The sequence below is a fragment of the Chiloscyllium plagiosum genome, unplaced genomic scaffold (assembly GCF_037043375.1).
Source record: "Chiloscyllium plagiosum isolate Xiang-an unplaced genomic scaffold, Cpla_swu_hap1 HiC_scaffold_12, whole genome shotgun sequence".
NCBI lineage: Eukaryota > Metazoa > Chordata > Chondrichthyes > Orectolobiformes > Hemiscylliidae > Chiloscyllium > Chiloscyllium plagiosum.
The window spans coordinates 83,181,840-83,197,550 of NW_028270150.1; the positions used below are offsets into that span (position 1 = coordinate 83,181,840).

The 15,711-nt window shown below is 42.5% G+C and overlaps 1 protein-coding gene across 6 annotated transcripts in view; it reads right to left on the bottom strand.

Annotated features, from left to right (window-relative positions):
* Positions 1-15,711, bottom strand: part of LOC122554978 (ribosomal protein S6 kinase alpha-3) — a 127,048-nt gene that overhangs the window by 34,693 nt on the left and 76,644 nt on the right. For all 6 annotated transcript variants that reach the window (XM_043700465.2, XM_043700467.2, XM_043700466.2 and 3 more), the window contains 2 exons: positions 13,858-13,964; positions 13,613-13,650 (listed from right to left, as the gene is read on the bottom strand). In XM_043700465.2, the coding sequence (XP_043556400.1) occupies positions 13,613-13,650; positions 13,858-13,964 (145 nt within the window). The remainder of the gene's footprint in view (positions 1-13,612; positions 13,651-13,857; positions 13,965-15,711) is intronic.

Here is a 15,711-nt window from a genome sequence, read left to right on the forward strand (position 1 = left end):
GTGGAGATAAAACAGAGGTAACAGAGTATGATATTCTTTTTCAGAAGTTATATTGAACTTGAAATGATAACTTTTAAATTGATGCTGCCAGATCTGCAGTTTCCCCAGCATTTTGTTTTTTTTTAAATTTCAGATTTCAATCGTCTGTAGTATTGCACTTTATCTGAGGCAGTGAGGAGATAGGCTGCAGTGGTTTAAGTTGACTATTGGTACTAAAATGTACTCAACAGTTAGTCCACTGAAATTTTAATAAAGGGAAACATTCAGAGGGAAAAAGTACAAAGGATAGCAGTAGATGGCAGGGGACATCTGCATACAGCAAGGAGCTCTGAGCTTTTGGCTGGGTCCACTGCTTTCCACCATTTACATTATTTGGATAGGAACACAGGAGACAGAGTCATAGAGATGTACAGCATGGAAACAAACCCTTCAGTCCAACCTGTCCATGCCGACCAGATATCCCAAAGTTTGCAGATGATACCAAAGTTGGAGGTGTAAAGGACAGCAAAGGAGGTTATCTGAGAGTACACCAGTATCTTGATCAGATGGGCCAATGGGTCGAGGAGTGGCAGATGGAGTTTGATTTAGATAAATGTGTGGAGCTGCATTTTGGAAAGGCAAATCAGGGCAGGAATTATACACTAAAATGGTAAGGTTGTGGGGAGTGTTGCCTTGGAATGCAGGTTCATAGTTCGTTCAAAGTGGAGTCGCAGGTAGGCAGGATAGTGAAGGCATTTCGTATGCTTGCTTTTATTGGTCAGTGCATTGACTATAGGAGTTGGGAGGTCGTGTCGTGGCTGTACAGATCATTGGTTGGGCCACTTTTGGAATACTATGTGCAATTCTGGTCTTCCTGCTAGAGGAAGGATGCTGTGAAACTTGAAAGAGTGCAGAAAAGATTTATAAGGACGTTGCCAGGATTGGAGGGTTTGAGCTATAGGGAGAAGCCGAATAGGTTGGGGCTATTTTCCCTTGAGGATCAGAGGCTAATGGGTGACCATTTGAGGTTTTCAAAATCATGAGCAACATGGACAAGGCAAGTAGACATGGTCTTTTCTTCAGGGTGCAGGGATTCCAAACTCAAGGGCAGAGGTTTAAGGTGAGAGGGGAAAGATTTAAAAGGGACCTAAGGGGCAATCTTTTCACGCAGAGGGTGGTGCATGTATGGAATGAGCTGCCAGAGGATGTGGAGGAGGCTGGTACAATTACAACATTTAAAAAGGCATCTGGATGGTTACATGAATAGGAAGGGTTTACAGGGATCTGGGCTAAATGTTGGCAAATGGGACTAGATTAATTTAGAATATCTAGTCGGCATGGATGAGTTGGACCAAAGCGTCTGTTTCCATGCTGTACAGCTCTATGACTATGACCTGCCTTAATGCATTTCCTAATACACAAGCTTTGACAACCCATTCTTGCATCTCTATAGGTCTTTGCAGCAAATTTTGTTCATAATATTCCTGTGGTATGCATTAAAAGATTTTACTATATTAAAGGCATAGTATAAACTGTTGTGTAATTCCCCTACTATTAGCCAGCAACATACTTCATTAATGAAACTTAGAACACATGGAAAAGTACAGCACAGAACAGGCTCTTCAACCCATGATGCTGTGCTGAGGATTATTCTTAATCTGAAGTAAAATAACCTAACCTACGCACTCCTCAATTCACTGCTGTCCATGTGTATGCCCAGCAGTTGCTAAATGTCCCGAATGACTCTGCTTCCAGCACCACCGCTGGTAACACATTCCATGCATTCACAACTCTGTGTAAAGAACCTACTGCTGATGTCTCCTCTAAACTTTCCTCCTAACACCTTAAAACTATGACCACTCGGGGCTGTCAATCCTGCCCTGGGGAAAAGTCTCTGGCTATCTACTCTATCCATGCCTCTCATTGTCTTGTATACCTCGATCAGGTTTCCTCTCTTCCTCCTCCTCTCCACAGAGAAAAGTCCAAGCTTAGTCAGTCAATCTCTCTTCGTAAGACAAGCCTTCCAGTCCAGACAGCATCCTGGTAAACCTTCTTTACACCCTTTTCAAAGCCTTTGTACCTTTACTATAATAGGACAACCAGAATTAGACACAGTATTCCAAATGTGGTCTCAACAGGATCTTGTAAAGCTGCAGCAAAACCACACAGCTCTTAAACTCAATCCCCTGTTAATGAAAGCCAAAACACCATATGCTTTCTTAACAACCCTATCCACTTGGGTGGCAACTTAGAGGGGTCTATGCAATGGAACACCAAGATCCCTCTGTTCCTCCACACTGCCAAGAATCCCTCTCTAATCCTATATTCAACATTCAAGTTCGACCTTCCAAAATGCATCACTTCGCATTTATCCAGGTTGAACTCCATCTGCCATTTCTCAGCCCAGCTCTGCATTCTATGTCGCGCTGCAGCCTGCAATAGCCCCCGATACCATCAATGGCACCTCCACCCTTTATGTCATTGGCAAGTTTACTAACCCATTCCTCAACCTCCTCATCCAAGTCATTTACAAAACCTACAAAGAGCAGAGGCCCAAGAATAGAGCCCTGCGGGACACCACTCAACACTGACCTCCAGACAGAATACTTTCCATCTAGAACCACTCTCTGCCTTGCTTCTGTCAGCCAACTAATTCTGAATCCAGACAGCCAAAACTCCGTATCCCATACCTCCTGACTTTATGAATGAGCCTACTGTGGAGAACCTTATCAAGTGCCTTGCTGAAGTCCATATACACCAAATCCACTGCTCGACCTTAGTCGACTTCTCAAAGAAATCAATAAGATTTGTGAGGCATGTCCCTCACAACATCATGCTGACTGCCTTTAATAATGATATGTTTTTCCAATTATTCATAAATACTATCCCTCAATTCTTTCCAAAACCTTGCAGGCCACAGACGTAAGACTGATTGGTTTGACAATGCCAAGGATTTCCCTATTATCCTTCTTGAAAAGAGGAACAACATTCGCCTCCATCCAATCCTTCAGTACGACTCCCATGGAGAGCGAGGAAGCAAAGATCTTCGCCAGCAGCATAGCAACCTCCTTTCTCGCTTCCCGGAACAACCTAGGATATAAATCTGTTCTCCCACTGCAAGATCTGATAGCTGTCCTGGCTCATTGCCAAGCATCAAATCCAAAATGGCCTCTCCCCTCGTCGGCTAGTCTACATACTGAGTAAGGAAACCCTCCTGAACACACCTGATAAAAACAGCTCCATCCAAACCATCTGCACTAAGGAGGTTCCGTCAATATTGGAAAAGTTGAAGTCACCCATAACAACAACTTTGCTATTAGGAGATCTGTAGCAAAGCCCCAATGAGAGGGCTACTTACCTTTAATTTCTACAGTGCTTTGTAATGCAAAAGAAAGTTCACATTACAGAAACAGTATTTACAGTATCACCTGTTTGGTTGAAAGAGAATTTTAAAGGGTGGCGGTGCTTGTGGAGAGGGTGGTTGAGGGATTTGGTGATGTTATTGGAGCACATGTAATCTGCTGCATCTAAACTGGATTGTCAATGGATAATGTGTGTAATGTACAAGCTATAATTTGGAGGTGAAGGATTTATTACATGGTTAAGTTTAGAAATCAGGAAAGGAAGTCAAAGAATGCATTGGTTATTTCAGGTCATATACAAATTGCTCAGTTTACTCATAGCAAATATTTAGAACAACAATGAAAATCAAGTTCTTGGCTTAAGTCAATACACTGTATGCAAAAAAACAACTGAACATATGACACTTTTACACTTCAACAGACTGCGTTGCTTGACTTCAAAGCAAAACCTTTACATCACGCATTTACATTCTCCTTTCTGACTCTGGCTAATGTCTGTTGTTGGTTTATTATGCCTTCACTTCAAGTCTGGGAGAAAGTGAGGACTGCAGATGCTGGAGATCAGAGTCAAAATGTGTGGTGCTAGAAAAGCACAGCTGGTCAGGTAGCATCTGAGATTGGGGGGGGGGGGGGGGGGGGGGGCGGGAGAAAGAGTCGATGTTTCAAGCATAAGCTCTTCATCAGGAACGTAGGGAGGAGCCCAAGGGGACTGAGAGATAAATAGGAGGGAGGTGGGGCTGGGGGAAGGTAGCTAGGAATCCAATAGATGGATGAAGGTGGAGGGTGATGTCAATAGGTCAGAGTGGAGGGTGGAGCAGATAGGTGGAAAGGAAGACAGACAGGTACAACAGTTCAAAAGAATGGTGCCGACTTGGAGAGTTGGATCTGGGATAAGGTGGGGGAAAGGGGAGATGAAGAAACTGATGAAATCAACATTGATTCCATGTGGTTAGAGGTCTCAAGGAGGATCTTCAAGTCGGTCTTTCATCAGTCCATGTTCACAGCTAGAAGGGACCACAAAATGCCTGTGCAATTGGTGCCAGGCATGCATCAACCACCACGCCAGACTAACAAAGATTATATACAGTCCTTGGGGAAAAAACCACTAGAACCTGGCTCAATGAGAGTTTACTTAACCACAATCTGTCTGGTTTTTCAGTTTGGTTCCAGAATGAGGGATTTACTGGCCAAGGCAGCATTTATTGCTGATCCTTACTTGGATTAGTGGTGGTGGTAGTGGCAGCTACCTTCTTGAATCATTGTCTTACATGAGAGGGAAGTACACCCTATCTTGCCTTACATTATCAGGACAGACTTGACCAGTAGGCAATGAAGTTACAATGGATAGTTCCTATTCAAGGTGGTACATGTTTTGAAGGGCCATTACCAAGGTGACATTCCGATGCATCCACTGTCTTTATCCTTCTCAGTGACAGAGATTGAGGTTTCAAAACTGCTTTTGGTGGAGCCATGGGGAGTTATTGTAGAGCAACTTTTAGATAGTACACATTGCTGCCACTGCATGGTGGTAATGAAGGGAGCAAGTGAGTGAGTGAATGTTGAAACTGGTGGATACACAGTGCCAAATGAAGCAGGGTACATTTTCCTGGTTGGTGTTAAGCTTCTGGAGTGTTGCTGGAACTACACTGCAGGCAAGTGAATACTATCAGTCACACTCCAGACTTGAGCCTTGTGGAAGGCAGACAGGCTTTGAGGAATCAGGATGTAAGACCTGCCACAGTATTTACATGGCAGGTCCAGTTCAATTTCCTGTTAACAGTTATCCCCAAGATATTGATAGCAGGGATTTAGTAATGGTAGTGTCAATGAATATCAAGCAGTGTTTTCTTTTCTCCTGTTGGAGGTAGCAATTGCTTGGTATTTGTCTGGCACAAATTTATTCAAAATAGCTGAAAATGTGTTGCTGGAAAAGCACAGCAGGTCAGGCAGCATCCAAGGGGCAGGAGAATCGACGTTTCGCGCATGAGCCCTTCTTTGGGATTTCGATGTTGTGGCTATTACGGAGACATGGGTAGAACAGGGACAGAATTGGCTGTTGCAGGTTCCAGGGTTTAACTGTTTTAGTAGAGTCAGAGGTGGGGGTAAAAGAGGGGGAGGTGTGGCATTGCTTGTCAAAGATAGTATTACAGCGGTGGAAAGGACGACGGATGAAGACTCGCCATCTGAGGTAGTTTGGGCTGAGGTTAGGAATAGGAAAGGTGAGGTCACCCTGTTAGGAGTTTTCTACAGACCTCCTAATAGTCCTAGAGACATAGAAGAAAGGATTGCGAGGATGATTCAGGAGAAGAGTGAAAGTAATAGGGTGGTTGTTATGGGGGACTTTAACTTTCCAGATATTGACTGGGAAAGCTATAGCTCGAGTTCGTTAGATGGGTCTGTGTTTGCTCAATGTGTGCAGGAGGGTTTCCTGACACAATATGTAGACAGGCCAACAAGAGGTGAGGCCATACTGGATTTGATTCTGGGTAACGAACCAGGCCAGGTGTTAGAATTGGAGGTAGGTGAGCACTTTGGGGACAGTGACCACAATTCGGTGACTTTTACTCTCGTGATGGAGAGGGATAAGTGTGCAGTGCAGGGCAAGAGTTATAGCTGGGGGCAGGGAAATTATGATACGGTGAGGCACGACCTAGGATGCGTGGCTTGGAAAAGTAGGTTTCAAGGCATGGGCACAATTCATATGTGAAGCTTGTTCAAGGAGCAACTATTGAGTGTCCTTGATAAGTATGTACCTGTCAGGCAGGGAGGAAAGGATCGTGTGAGGGAGCTGTGGTTTAATAAGGAATTGGAATCCCTTGTTAAATGGAAGAGGGTGGCCTATGTAAAGATGAGGCGTGAAGGTTCAATTGGGGTGATTGAGAGTTAAGGTAGCCAGGAAGGACCTGAAGAGAGAGCTAAGAGCAGCAAGGAGGGGACATGAAAGGTCCTTAGTTGGTAGGATTAGGGAAAACCCTAAGGCTTTCTATAGGTATGTCAGGAATAAAAGAATGACTAGGGTAGGAATAGGTCCAGTCAAGGATAGTAGTGGGAAGTTGCGTGTGGAGGCTGAAGAGATTGGGGAGACACTGAATGAATACTTTGTCAGTATTCACTCAGGAACAGGACATTGTTGCCGATGTGAATATTGAGTCACAATTAATTAGAATGGACAGCTTTGAGGTGTGTAGGGAAGAGGTGTTGGAAATTCTGGAAAGGGTGAAAATAGATAAGTCCCCTGGGCCTGATGGCATTTATCCTAGGATTCTCTGGGAAGCAAGGGAGGAGATTGCAGAGCCATTGGCCTTGATTTTTATATGCTCGTTGTCTACAGGAATAGTGCCAAAAGACTGGAGGATAGCAAATGTGGTTCCCTTGTTCAAGAAGGGGAGTAGGGATAACCCTAGTAACTATAGGCCGGTGAGTCTCACTTCTGTTGTGGGCAAAGTCTTAGAGAAAATTGTAAGGGATAGGATTTATGAACATCTGGATAGGAATAATGTGATCAAGGATAGTCAGCATGGTTTTGTGAAGGGCAGGTCATGCCTCACAAACCTTATTGAATTCTTTGAGAAGGTGACTAAGGAGGTAGACGAGGGTAAAGCGGTAGATGTGGTGTCTATGGATTTTAAGTAAGGCATTTGATAAGATTCCCCATGGTAGGCTACTGCAAAAAATACGGAGGTATGGCATTGAGGGTGAGTTGGAGGTTTGGATTAGGAATTGGCTGGCTGGAAGACGATAGAGGGTAGTAGTTGATGGTAAAGGTTCATCTTGGAGTGCAGTTACTAGCGGTGTTCCGCAAGGATCTATTTTGGGACCACTGCTGTTTGTCATTTTTATAAATGACCTGGAGGAGGGGCTAGAAGGTTGGGTGAGCAAGTTTGCGGATGATACAAAAGTCGGTGGAGTTGTTGACAGTGAGGAAGGATGTGTCAGGTTACAGCGGGATATAGATAAGTTGCAGAGCTGGGCAGAAAGGTGGCAAATGGAGTTCAATGTAGGTAAGTTGAGGTGATTCACTTTGGTAAGAGTAACAAAAAGTTGGGGTACTGGGCTAATGGTCGGATACTTGGTAGTGTGGATGAGCAGAGGGATCTTGGTGTCCATGTACACAGATCTCTGAAAGTTGCCACCCAGGTAAATAGCGCGGTGAAGAAGACATATGGCGTACTGACTTTTATTGGTAGAGGAATTGAGTTCTGGAGCCCTGAGGTCATGTTGCAGTTGTATAAGACTCTGGTACGCATCTGGAGTATTGTGTGCAGTTTTGGTCACCATACTATAGGAAGGATGTGGAGGCACTGGAACGGGTGCAGAGGAGGTTTACCAGGTATGGTAGGAAGATCGTATGAGGAAAGGCTGAGGCACTTGGGGCTGTTTTCATTGGAGAAAAGAAGGTTTAGGGGTGACTTGATAGAGGGTACAAGATGATTAGGGGTTTAGATAGGGTTGACCACGAGAACCTTTTTCCACATATGGAGTCAGCTATTACGAGGGGGCATAACTTTAAATTAAGGGGTTGTAGGTATAGGACAGATGTTAGGGGTAGATTCTTTACTCAGCGAGTCGTGAGTTCATGGAATGCCCTGCCAGTAGCAGTGGTGGACTCTCCCTCTTTATGGGCATTTAAACGGGCATTGGATAGGCATATGGAGGATAGTGGGCTAGTGTAGGTTAGGTTGGCTTGGATCGGCGCAACATCGCTGTATTTTTCTATGTTCAGGATATGGCAGCATAGCAGGTCAGCAATTTGGATAACGACACCCAGTGTGGGACAGGAAGGCACAGTTTGCAAACATCGAAAAACAGTAGCAGATAGGGTCAGGATGTGGATGGTGGTGGTGGGAGCAGCATCAATGGTTCTTTAAAAAGAGGTCTGTAATTTTTGGAGGAAAAATAAATAATTTAAGGGCACAAAAACAGGTTAAGAGGTTAATGGGTATGATCTTCTGGCTATTCCAGAGTTATAGTTAGAAATAGATCAAAGCTGGGAACTAAATATTCAGGGTTATAACACTTTTCAAAGCTGGGGGGGGGGCAAGAGGAGGAGGAAAATTTTCTTCAAACGAGATGTATGACAGCAAGAAATTCTTGGATTGCAAGATGGGTAATTCATATAGGTAGTATTAAGAAATAAGGGGAACAAGATAGTGATGGGAATAGTCTACCAGTAGTGATACTTGAGGACAACATAAAAACACGAGATAATAACGGCAAGTACATGGAGGAATTCTGTACATTCAGGACAGTTTCAGAGAACAACATTTTGTGGATTCAATCAAGGATCAGGCTATTCTGAATCCAAATGCATAATGCACATGTTTATAAAATTATGCTAGGTAGCAGATTTCCTGAGAAATAGTGACTATAGCAATAGCAGCATTTAACATTCAGCTGAGTGCGAAACATGGGTCAGAAACAACTGTGCTAAAAACTTGATGAATTGAATGAACTAAATTAATGAGGGCAGAGTTGGCTGAAGTGAATAATGGATTGATTTTTGGTCATATGTACCAAAATACAGTAAAAAGCTTTGTTTATGAGCAATAAAAGCAGATCATAGAAAGTAAGCATGTACAGATTAGAAAGACTTAAACAGAGGCATTCAGGTTACATCGTACAGGGTATGCAGTGATGGGATCAACATTAGCAAGATCAGCATTATTCGAGGCTAGACAGTCTGGGAAGAAGCTATTCCTGAACATATTAATGCATGTGTTCAGGCTTCCGCATCTTCTGCCTGATGGAAGAGGCTGAAGGACACTACTGGGGTGCAATGGGTCTTTGATGATGTCGGCAGTCTTTCTGCGACAGCAAGATGTGTAAATGGAGTCCACTAATAGAACGTTGGCTTCCCCGGTGGTCTGGGCTGTGCACACCACCCTCTGGAGTTACTTATGCTCCTGGGCAGAGCAGTTGTTGCCATACCAGGCAGTTATGCACCCAGACAGTACGCTTTCTATGTTGCATCTGTAGAAGTGGTGAGGGTCCTTCTGGACAGGCCAAATTTCCTGAACCGCCAGAGGAAGCAGTGTTGCTGTGCCTTCTTGACCATCGCATCTACATGGAAAGTCCAGGAGTTTGCCAGTTATCACTTGTCACCCTCAACCTCAGTTCTGTTGTTGTAGATAAGGGCATGTTCTCCTCCTTTCTTTCTGAAGTCAATGATCAGTTCTTTAGTTTGTCGACTTTGAGAGAGGTTGTTTTCATTGAACCACATCACCAAGCCCTCTATCTCCCTTCGTTATTTTGACTCACTGATATTAGATATCTGTCCTGCTATGGTGGCGTCGTCAGTGAACTTGTAGATGGCATTCGTTTGAAATTTAGCAACAGTTGTGGGTGTACAAGGGAGTACAGTAGGGGGCTGAGGACACATCTTTTGAGGGGGGGGGGGGGGAGACTCCAGTGTTGAGTGTTATTGCAGAGCAAGTGCAGTTACCTAACTTCACTGATTGCGATCTGTGGGTCAGACAGCAGAGGATCCAGTTGCAGGGGGCTGACCAAGCCCAAGGTCATGGAGTTTTGAGATCAGTTTCTAGAGGGGATAATGGTTTTAGAGGCTGAGCTGTAGTCAATTAGCTGGAGTCTGCCGTAGGTATCTTTGCTGTCGAGATGTTTCCAAGGTTAAGTACAGGGCTAGGGATATGGCATTCAGTGTGGACCTGTTAAGTCACTAAGCAAATTTTAGGAGATTGAGGCAGGCTGGGAGACTGGAGTTGATGCAGGCCATGACCAGCCTCTTGAAGGTTATGGACTGGGAAAGGAGTTTATCAGAAAAGACAGTTGAGGAATAATCTAAGAAAATAGTTCATGACTTTCAACAAATATATATTCCGGTTAGGACTGAAGATTTCATGATCAGGATAAACTGAACAAAGTAGTAAGAATTAAATTGAAAGAAAAAAATCCTAACAATGTATCAAAGATTAGTGGTAAGCAGAGAATTAAGAACTTTTAAGAACCAAATTACAACCAAAAAAGGAAAAACTAACCTGAGGATAACCTAGAAAATACCATCAAAATGGTACCAGCAAGAGCTTCATTGGATATACAGAAAAAGAAGAGAGAGGCCAAAGAAGGCAAAAGTCGAGCCTCATTCTCTAAATTGTTAGGAAATAATAATTGGGAATCCAGAAAATAGAGGGGAGTTGAATAAATACTTAGCTCTCACTTTAGAAGACACTAGTAGCATCCCAAAAATACTGCACAATCAAGGGCAAAAGAGAAAAGGAAATAAATAAACTCTCACTCAAAACAAAGTACTCTGGAAACTAACAGGACTAGAAGCCATTAAGTTCCTTGGATATGACAGATTGCATCCTAGAATATTAAAGATAGCTATAAAGTGGATACATTGGAAACGATCTTCCGAGAATCCTTAGGTTCTGGAAATATTCCAGAAGATTGGAAAGTTGCCAATATAACACTTAAATAAGGGAATAAAACAAAAACAAAACACTACAGGACAGTTGTCTTAACATCTGTCACTGAGAAATTGCTGGAGTCTATTATGAAGAGCAGAACATTTACAAATTCATAATTCAGGCAAAATCAGCATGGCTTTGTGATGGTGAAATCAGGCTTGACAAATTTATAGAATTCCTTGTGGTGGTAAGAAGCTGAACAAACAAAGGGGAAGTAGCAGAAGCATTATACTTTCATTGGCAGGAAGATTTCAGTAAGATTTGGTTTGTCGAGGATACTTAAGAACAGAACTGGCCATGGTGTTGGAGGTTGTATTTTGTACTGGTACAGGATTGGTTAACTAACAGATGACAGTTTGAATAAGGGGGCATTTTTAAGGTGGCAACCTATAACAAATAGAATGCTGCATGGTCAGCGAAGGGAGCACTATTATTATTAATAACTTGAAAATATCCAGATCCCAGACCTGATCCCCCAATCTGTTACGGAACGGAGCTTATCAGAGAGCCAGATATGTACTCTTCAGATGGCAGTTTGCTCTTCCACCACTTTTCAAAACCCTCTTATATACCTTTGATGACCTGTCAATTTTCTTGTAATAGGACTGGTCTGAGGTTGTCAAAACCTTCAGATTTAAATGTAATTGGGTTTTGGTATCTAAGGCCTGGTTTAAATTAATTGGCTAATACTCAGGCTGGTTGCCGTAACACCAAAACAAGCCTGGGTTGTTGCCAACCACACAGCCAACTGATACATGTTTCAATTTCAGAACTGTACGTGCACCTACATCTGCTTGCAGACATTTTTGTTTAAATCTCCCAAGTTTTGAAAAGCACAATCTCTTAAAAGGACCATTACTCTCCACCCACCCCACCATCCTTACAAACAAATTGAGAAACTTCCAACTTCCTGCCTTTCAATTCACAAGTACGCTACATAACTTCACGCAAATCAGAAAAATAATGTACTTCTGCCAAGTTTGCAAATTACAAAAGTAGGCGGGAAGGTGAGTGCAGAGGAACCTCGATTATCCGAATACCAATTATCTGAAAATTGGATTATCCGAAGGAGATCTCCAGGTCCCAACAGAAACATTACATCAAAGACGTGCTGCCAGCAGTGATCGCGACTTTTGTTTACAGTGATTAAATAGGCATCATTTCCAAATGATTGACCTTCCACCCTCCCTCTCTCCCACACTTTTCCTGGAGTTCTACACAGGGGTGTACCCTAAACCCCCCTTCCTCAGATAATCACTCCAACATTGTCCTGTACAGGGTAAACATGGAACCTGTCAAAAAGTTGCAGTAAAAAGTTAAATATATGTGTCTGTGTGCGCATATTTTGAGACTTACCCCACAAAAGCAGCAGCAGTTTTGTTATTGGTGTCCAATCCAGCTGCCCCAGATAGGGGGTGGGGGCAGTATTGGACAGGGTTTTGGGGGGGGGGGGGGGGGGGGGTTGGGGCTTGTGTGCTTTGTGCTGGGGGAGCGCCTGGTCGACCAGGTTTGGGGCAGGGGGCGGTGTTGGAAGGGGTTTGGAGGCGATGGGCCATGTTGGGGGGGGGGGGGGGGGCAGGGTCCCACACTGTGTGCTGCTGCAGTCTCCTGAACAGAGAGCAGACTTTAAAAACTCAGAGCCCCAGAGGAAAGGCATTTAGTCAATTAACCAAATAAAATCGATTACCCGAACGAAATAGTTCCCGCCCATCTTGTTCGGATAATCGAGGTTTCCCTGTAGTGGGGATGGCACAAAGAATCTACAGAGGGACACAGCCAGGCTAAGGGAGTAGGCCAAAACTTCGCAGGTGGCATATGTGGGAAAATGCAAGGATTTGGTCTTGGACACGTTAAATATTATTTAAGTGAAGACAGATTGAAAAAAGCTGCATTACAGTGGGATCTTTGGACATGAATCACAAAATATAGCAACCAGCGTCAGTGAGGAATAGGGAAACGAAATGTAATGTTCTCTTTTAGTTCAAAGGGAATGAATTTTAATGTAGAGAGGTTTTGCTAAAACTGTAAAAGGCAAGAATACAACCACATCTAGATCACTGTACAGTTTTGCACTAATGCTGACACTGGATACAGTCCAGAAACTGCTGTTGGCCCTGGACACTGAGGAATTCGCTTATGAGTAGAGACTGAGTAGGCTGGGCTTCATGTCTTGGAGTCTAAGATTGAGAAGTGACCTTATTGAAATAGAGGATCCTAGGGGGCGTAACAGGGTAAATTCAGTGAGGTTGTTTCCCCGTGTGTGTTTAGGACCAGAGGGCATAAGCTCAGACTCGGGCCAGCCATTTAAGAGATGAGGAGTTTTCAAACCTCAGTTCAGTGAATGAGTGGAACTTCTCTTTTATTGCAGAGGTGTAGAGACTGCATCGTTAATTAAGTCCAATGCTGAGTCAGTATAGGAATCAAGTATTTTGGGAAAAGATGGCTAAGTGCCGCTGAGAATTGTCTGATCAACCATGATTTCACCATGGTGGAACAAACCCAACAGGCCAAATGGCCTGCACTGCTCCGAGGTCTTACGGAAACTTAGTTGGCACCTTAGCCCAGCTCTTGTTACATTTAGACATGGATAGCTTCAATACCAGAAATGTCAGTGCCATAAGACACAGTGAGAGGATACCTCCAACGTGAAGGCCAAACCCCCCCCTCTCATGAAAAGATACTTGGATTTTAAAACCATGAACTTTTAGAAATAGTCTTTCCTCCAAATTTCTTTTGAAAGAAATTTGGTTAAACCACCCCTAAAGATGACAATGTAAAGGTCAATTATATGTAATACAGGCAGAAAATTAAAGTTAACAAAATCCATATTAATGGATTACTCACCTGTTAGTTTAATATGACCCTGTTCATCCAGCAAAATACTGAAAGAAAATAGTTACATTTAATTCCTTGAAAGGAGTTTTGACATTGAAATTCAGTAACAATTCTGATAATCTACATTTTAGTAAACACAATAAAACAACTTCAATTATTTATTATGTGGATAAAACACTAAACAGTATCCTGCAGAATATTTCATTCAATACTTAATGAAAACTTAGTGAAGGATGAAAATTTCAGCAACTTACTTTTCTGGCTTTAGATCTCTGTAGATAATTCCCAGACTATGTAGGTGATCTAAAGCAAGAGCCAGCTCTGCAAGATAAAACTTCACATCCTCTTCAGTGAACATAACCTGGTGAGGATAATATCATTTGGATTCAATGCTAACAGGTTTAAATAGTTCAAACTGCTTAAGGCTGCACAAAATTTAAATGGAAAATAATGAAACTGGAGTCATGGAGTCCTACAGCACGGAGACAGGCCCTTTGGCCATTCATGGAAGTTAAATTACAGCACAAGTGAATTATTTTTAAACTGTTGGTACCAAAATTGCATATAGAAATAAGAAGATGCTTAAGACTAAAATCTTTCATCTACATTGCACCTTAAAACATCCCAAAGTAACTGAGACAAAAATCATCAGAACTGGAGAGGCAGAAGGATTAGGAGCAGTGAATTAAAAGATCAAATAGATTAGTTTTGCAGTGGCTTTTGGAGGGAGTGAAGGGATAGCAAAGTAGAAAATTTAAGAGGACCTTGGTGGAAATGATGAGCTAAATCAAAGTTGTTTAGTTAAAACTGGAATGGACCACGTGAGTTAAGGAAGTGGAGGCCAAAGGGGAACAATACAAAGAAAGGCATAGTTGGATGGATACAGGTCACTTTAAGAACAAAGGTTTGAGGCTATGCAGACAGTGAACAAGTTCTGAAAGGAATTCATTAAACAAGAACCAATAACTTTGAAATTGATGTTTAGGTAGACAGAAAGCTGTTTTCCAAAGGAGGAGGCCACTAAAATAAGAGTTCAGTTTTCCTGCCTCCACCAATATTCTCAAAATGGTGGGGAAGTTGTAAAAGCCATATTGTCTTAACATTTATTTATGAAGCAAAACTTTTCCTGGCACTCAGTATCAGCATTGCACCTCATCTGGCCTTAAGTGATTTGTGGTCCTGATTAGACAGGGCTAGCAGTTTCTCTTGCGCTTACCATCACAAATTTCAAACTACAAACACTAGGATTATTTGTTGACAAGAGACCAAATAAGCTCAATTACTCCATCATTGGAGTGACTGTACTAAACATGATGGGATTTTCATGCATCTTTTTGACTTTCAATACCAGCTCCTCCATTGATTGATGAGGGAATTCATAATGGAAAATAGTCCCAACTGGATCGTAGCAGGAAAACAGATAGGAAGGCATTTATGCATTTTGGTCTCCCAGGATAAATCGGTTGAAGCATGAAGCTGTTAAATTGCTAAATGCCAAAGGTTGAGAAAGCAGCTTACCTTCCTCTTACATACAAACATTTGAAAATATCAGACAGGCAAGAAAAGACAACTGGTCCATCCAGCTGTCCCTAAAAATTCTGATGCCTTGTGCATCAGGTCACGTTATCACCTAACTGCCAAACAGCCAAGAACACAGCGAAATACAAATTAAAACACCAACAATTAATACTGAGAAGACTAGAATATTCTTTTCCAATTGTATAAAGTGACTTATAAAAGTTCAGGTGAACGAACTAAACATTAATGTGAACGTATTCATTGGTGATGATGCCAATTGGTTAACTGCAGGGCTACAATAACCTCCACTTACTCAGCACCTTTATATAAAATATCTCAAAATGTTTCATTGGAATGCTATCAACCAATTTGACAGTGAGATGCAAGAAGATATCAGTACAGATGACAGTGAAACTAATGTTTCACCAGGCTTAAAAAAATGCCTTAAAAGAGCAGAAGGGGATTGAGACACAGGGGTGTTAAAGGAAGATAATCTCGAGGTTGGGATTCCTGAAGCTTCAAGTGCAACTGCTAATGATAGTGATTAAAACCGCTGCATCTGCAAAACAGCAAAATTTGGACAACTATTA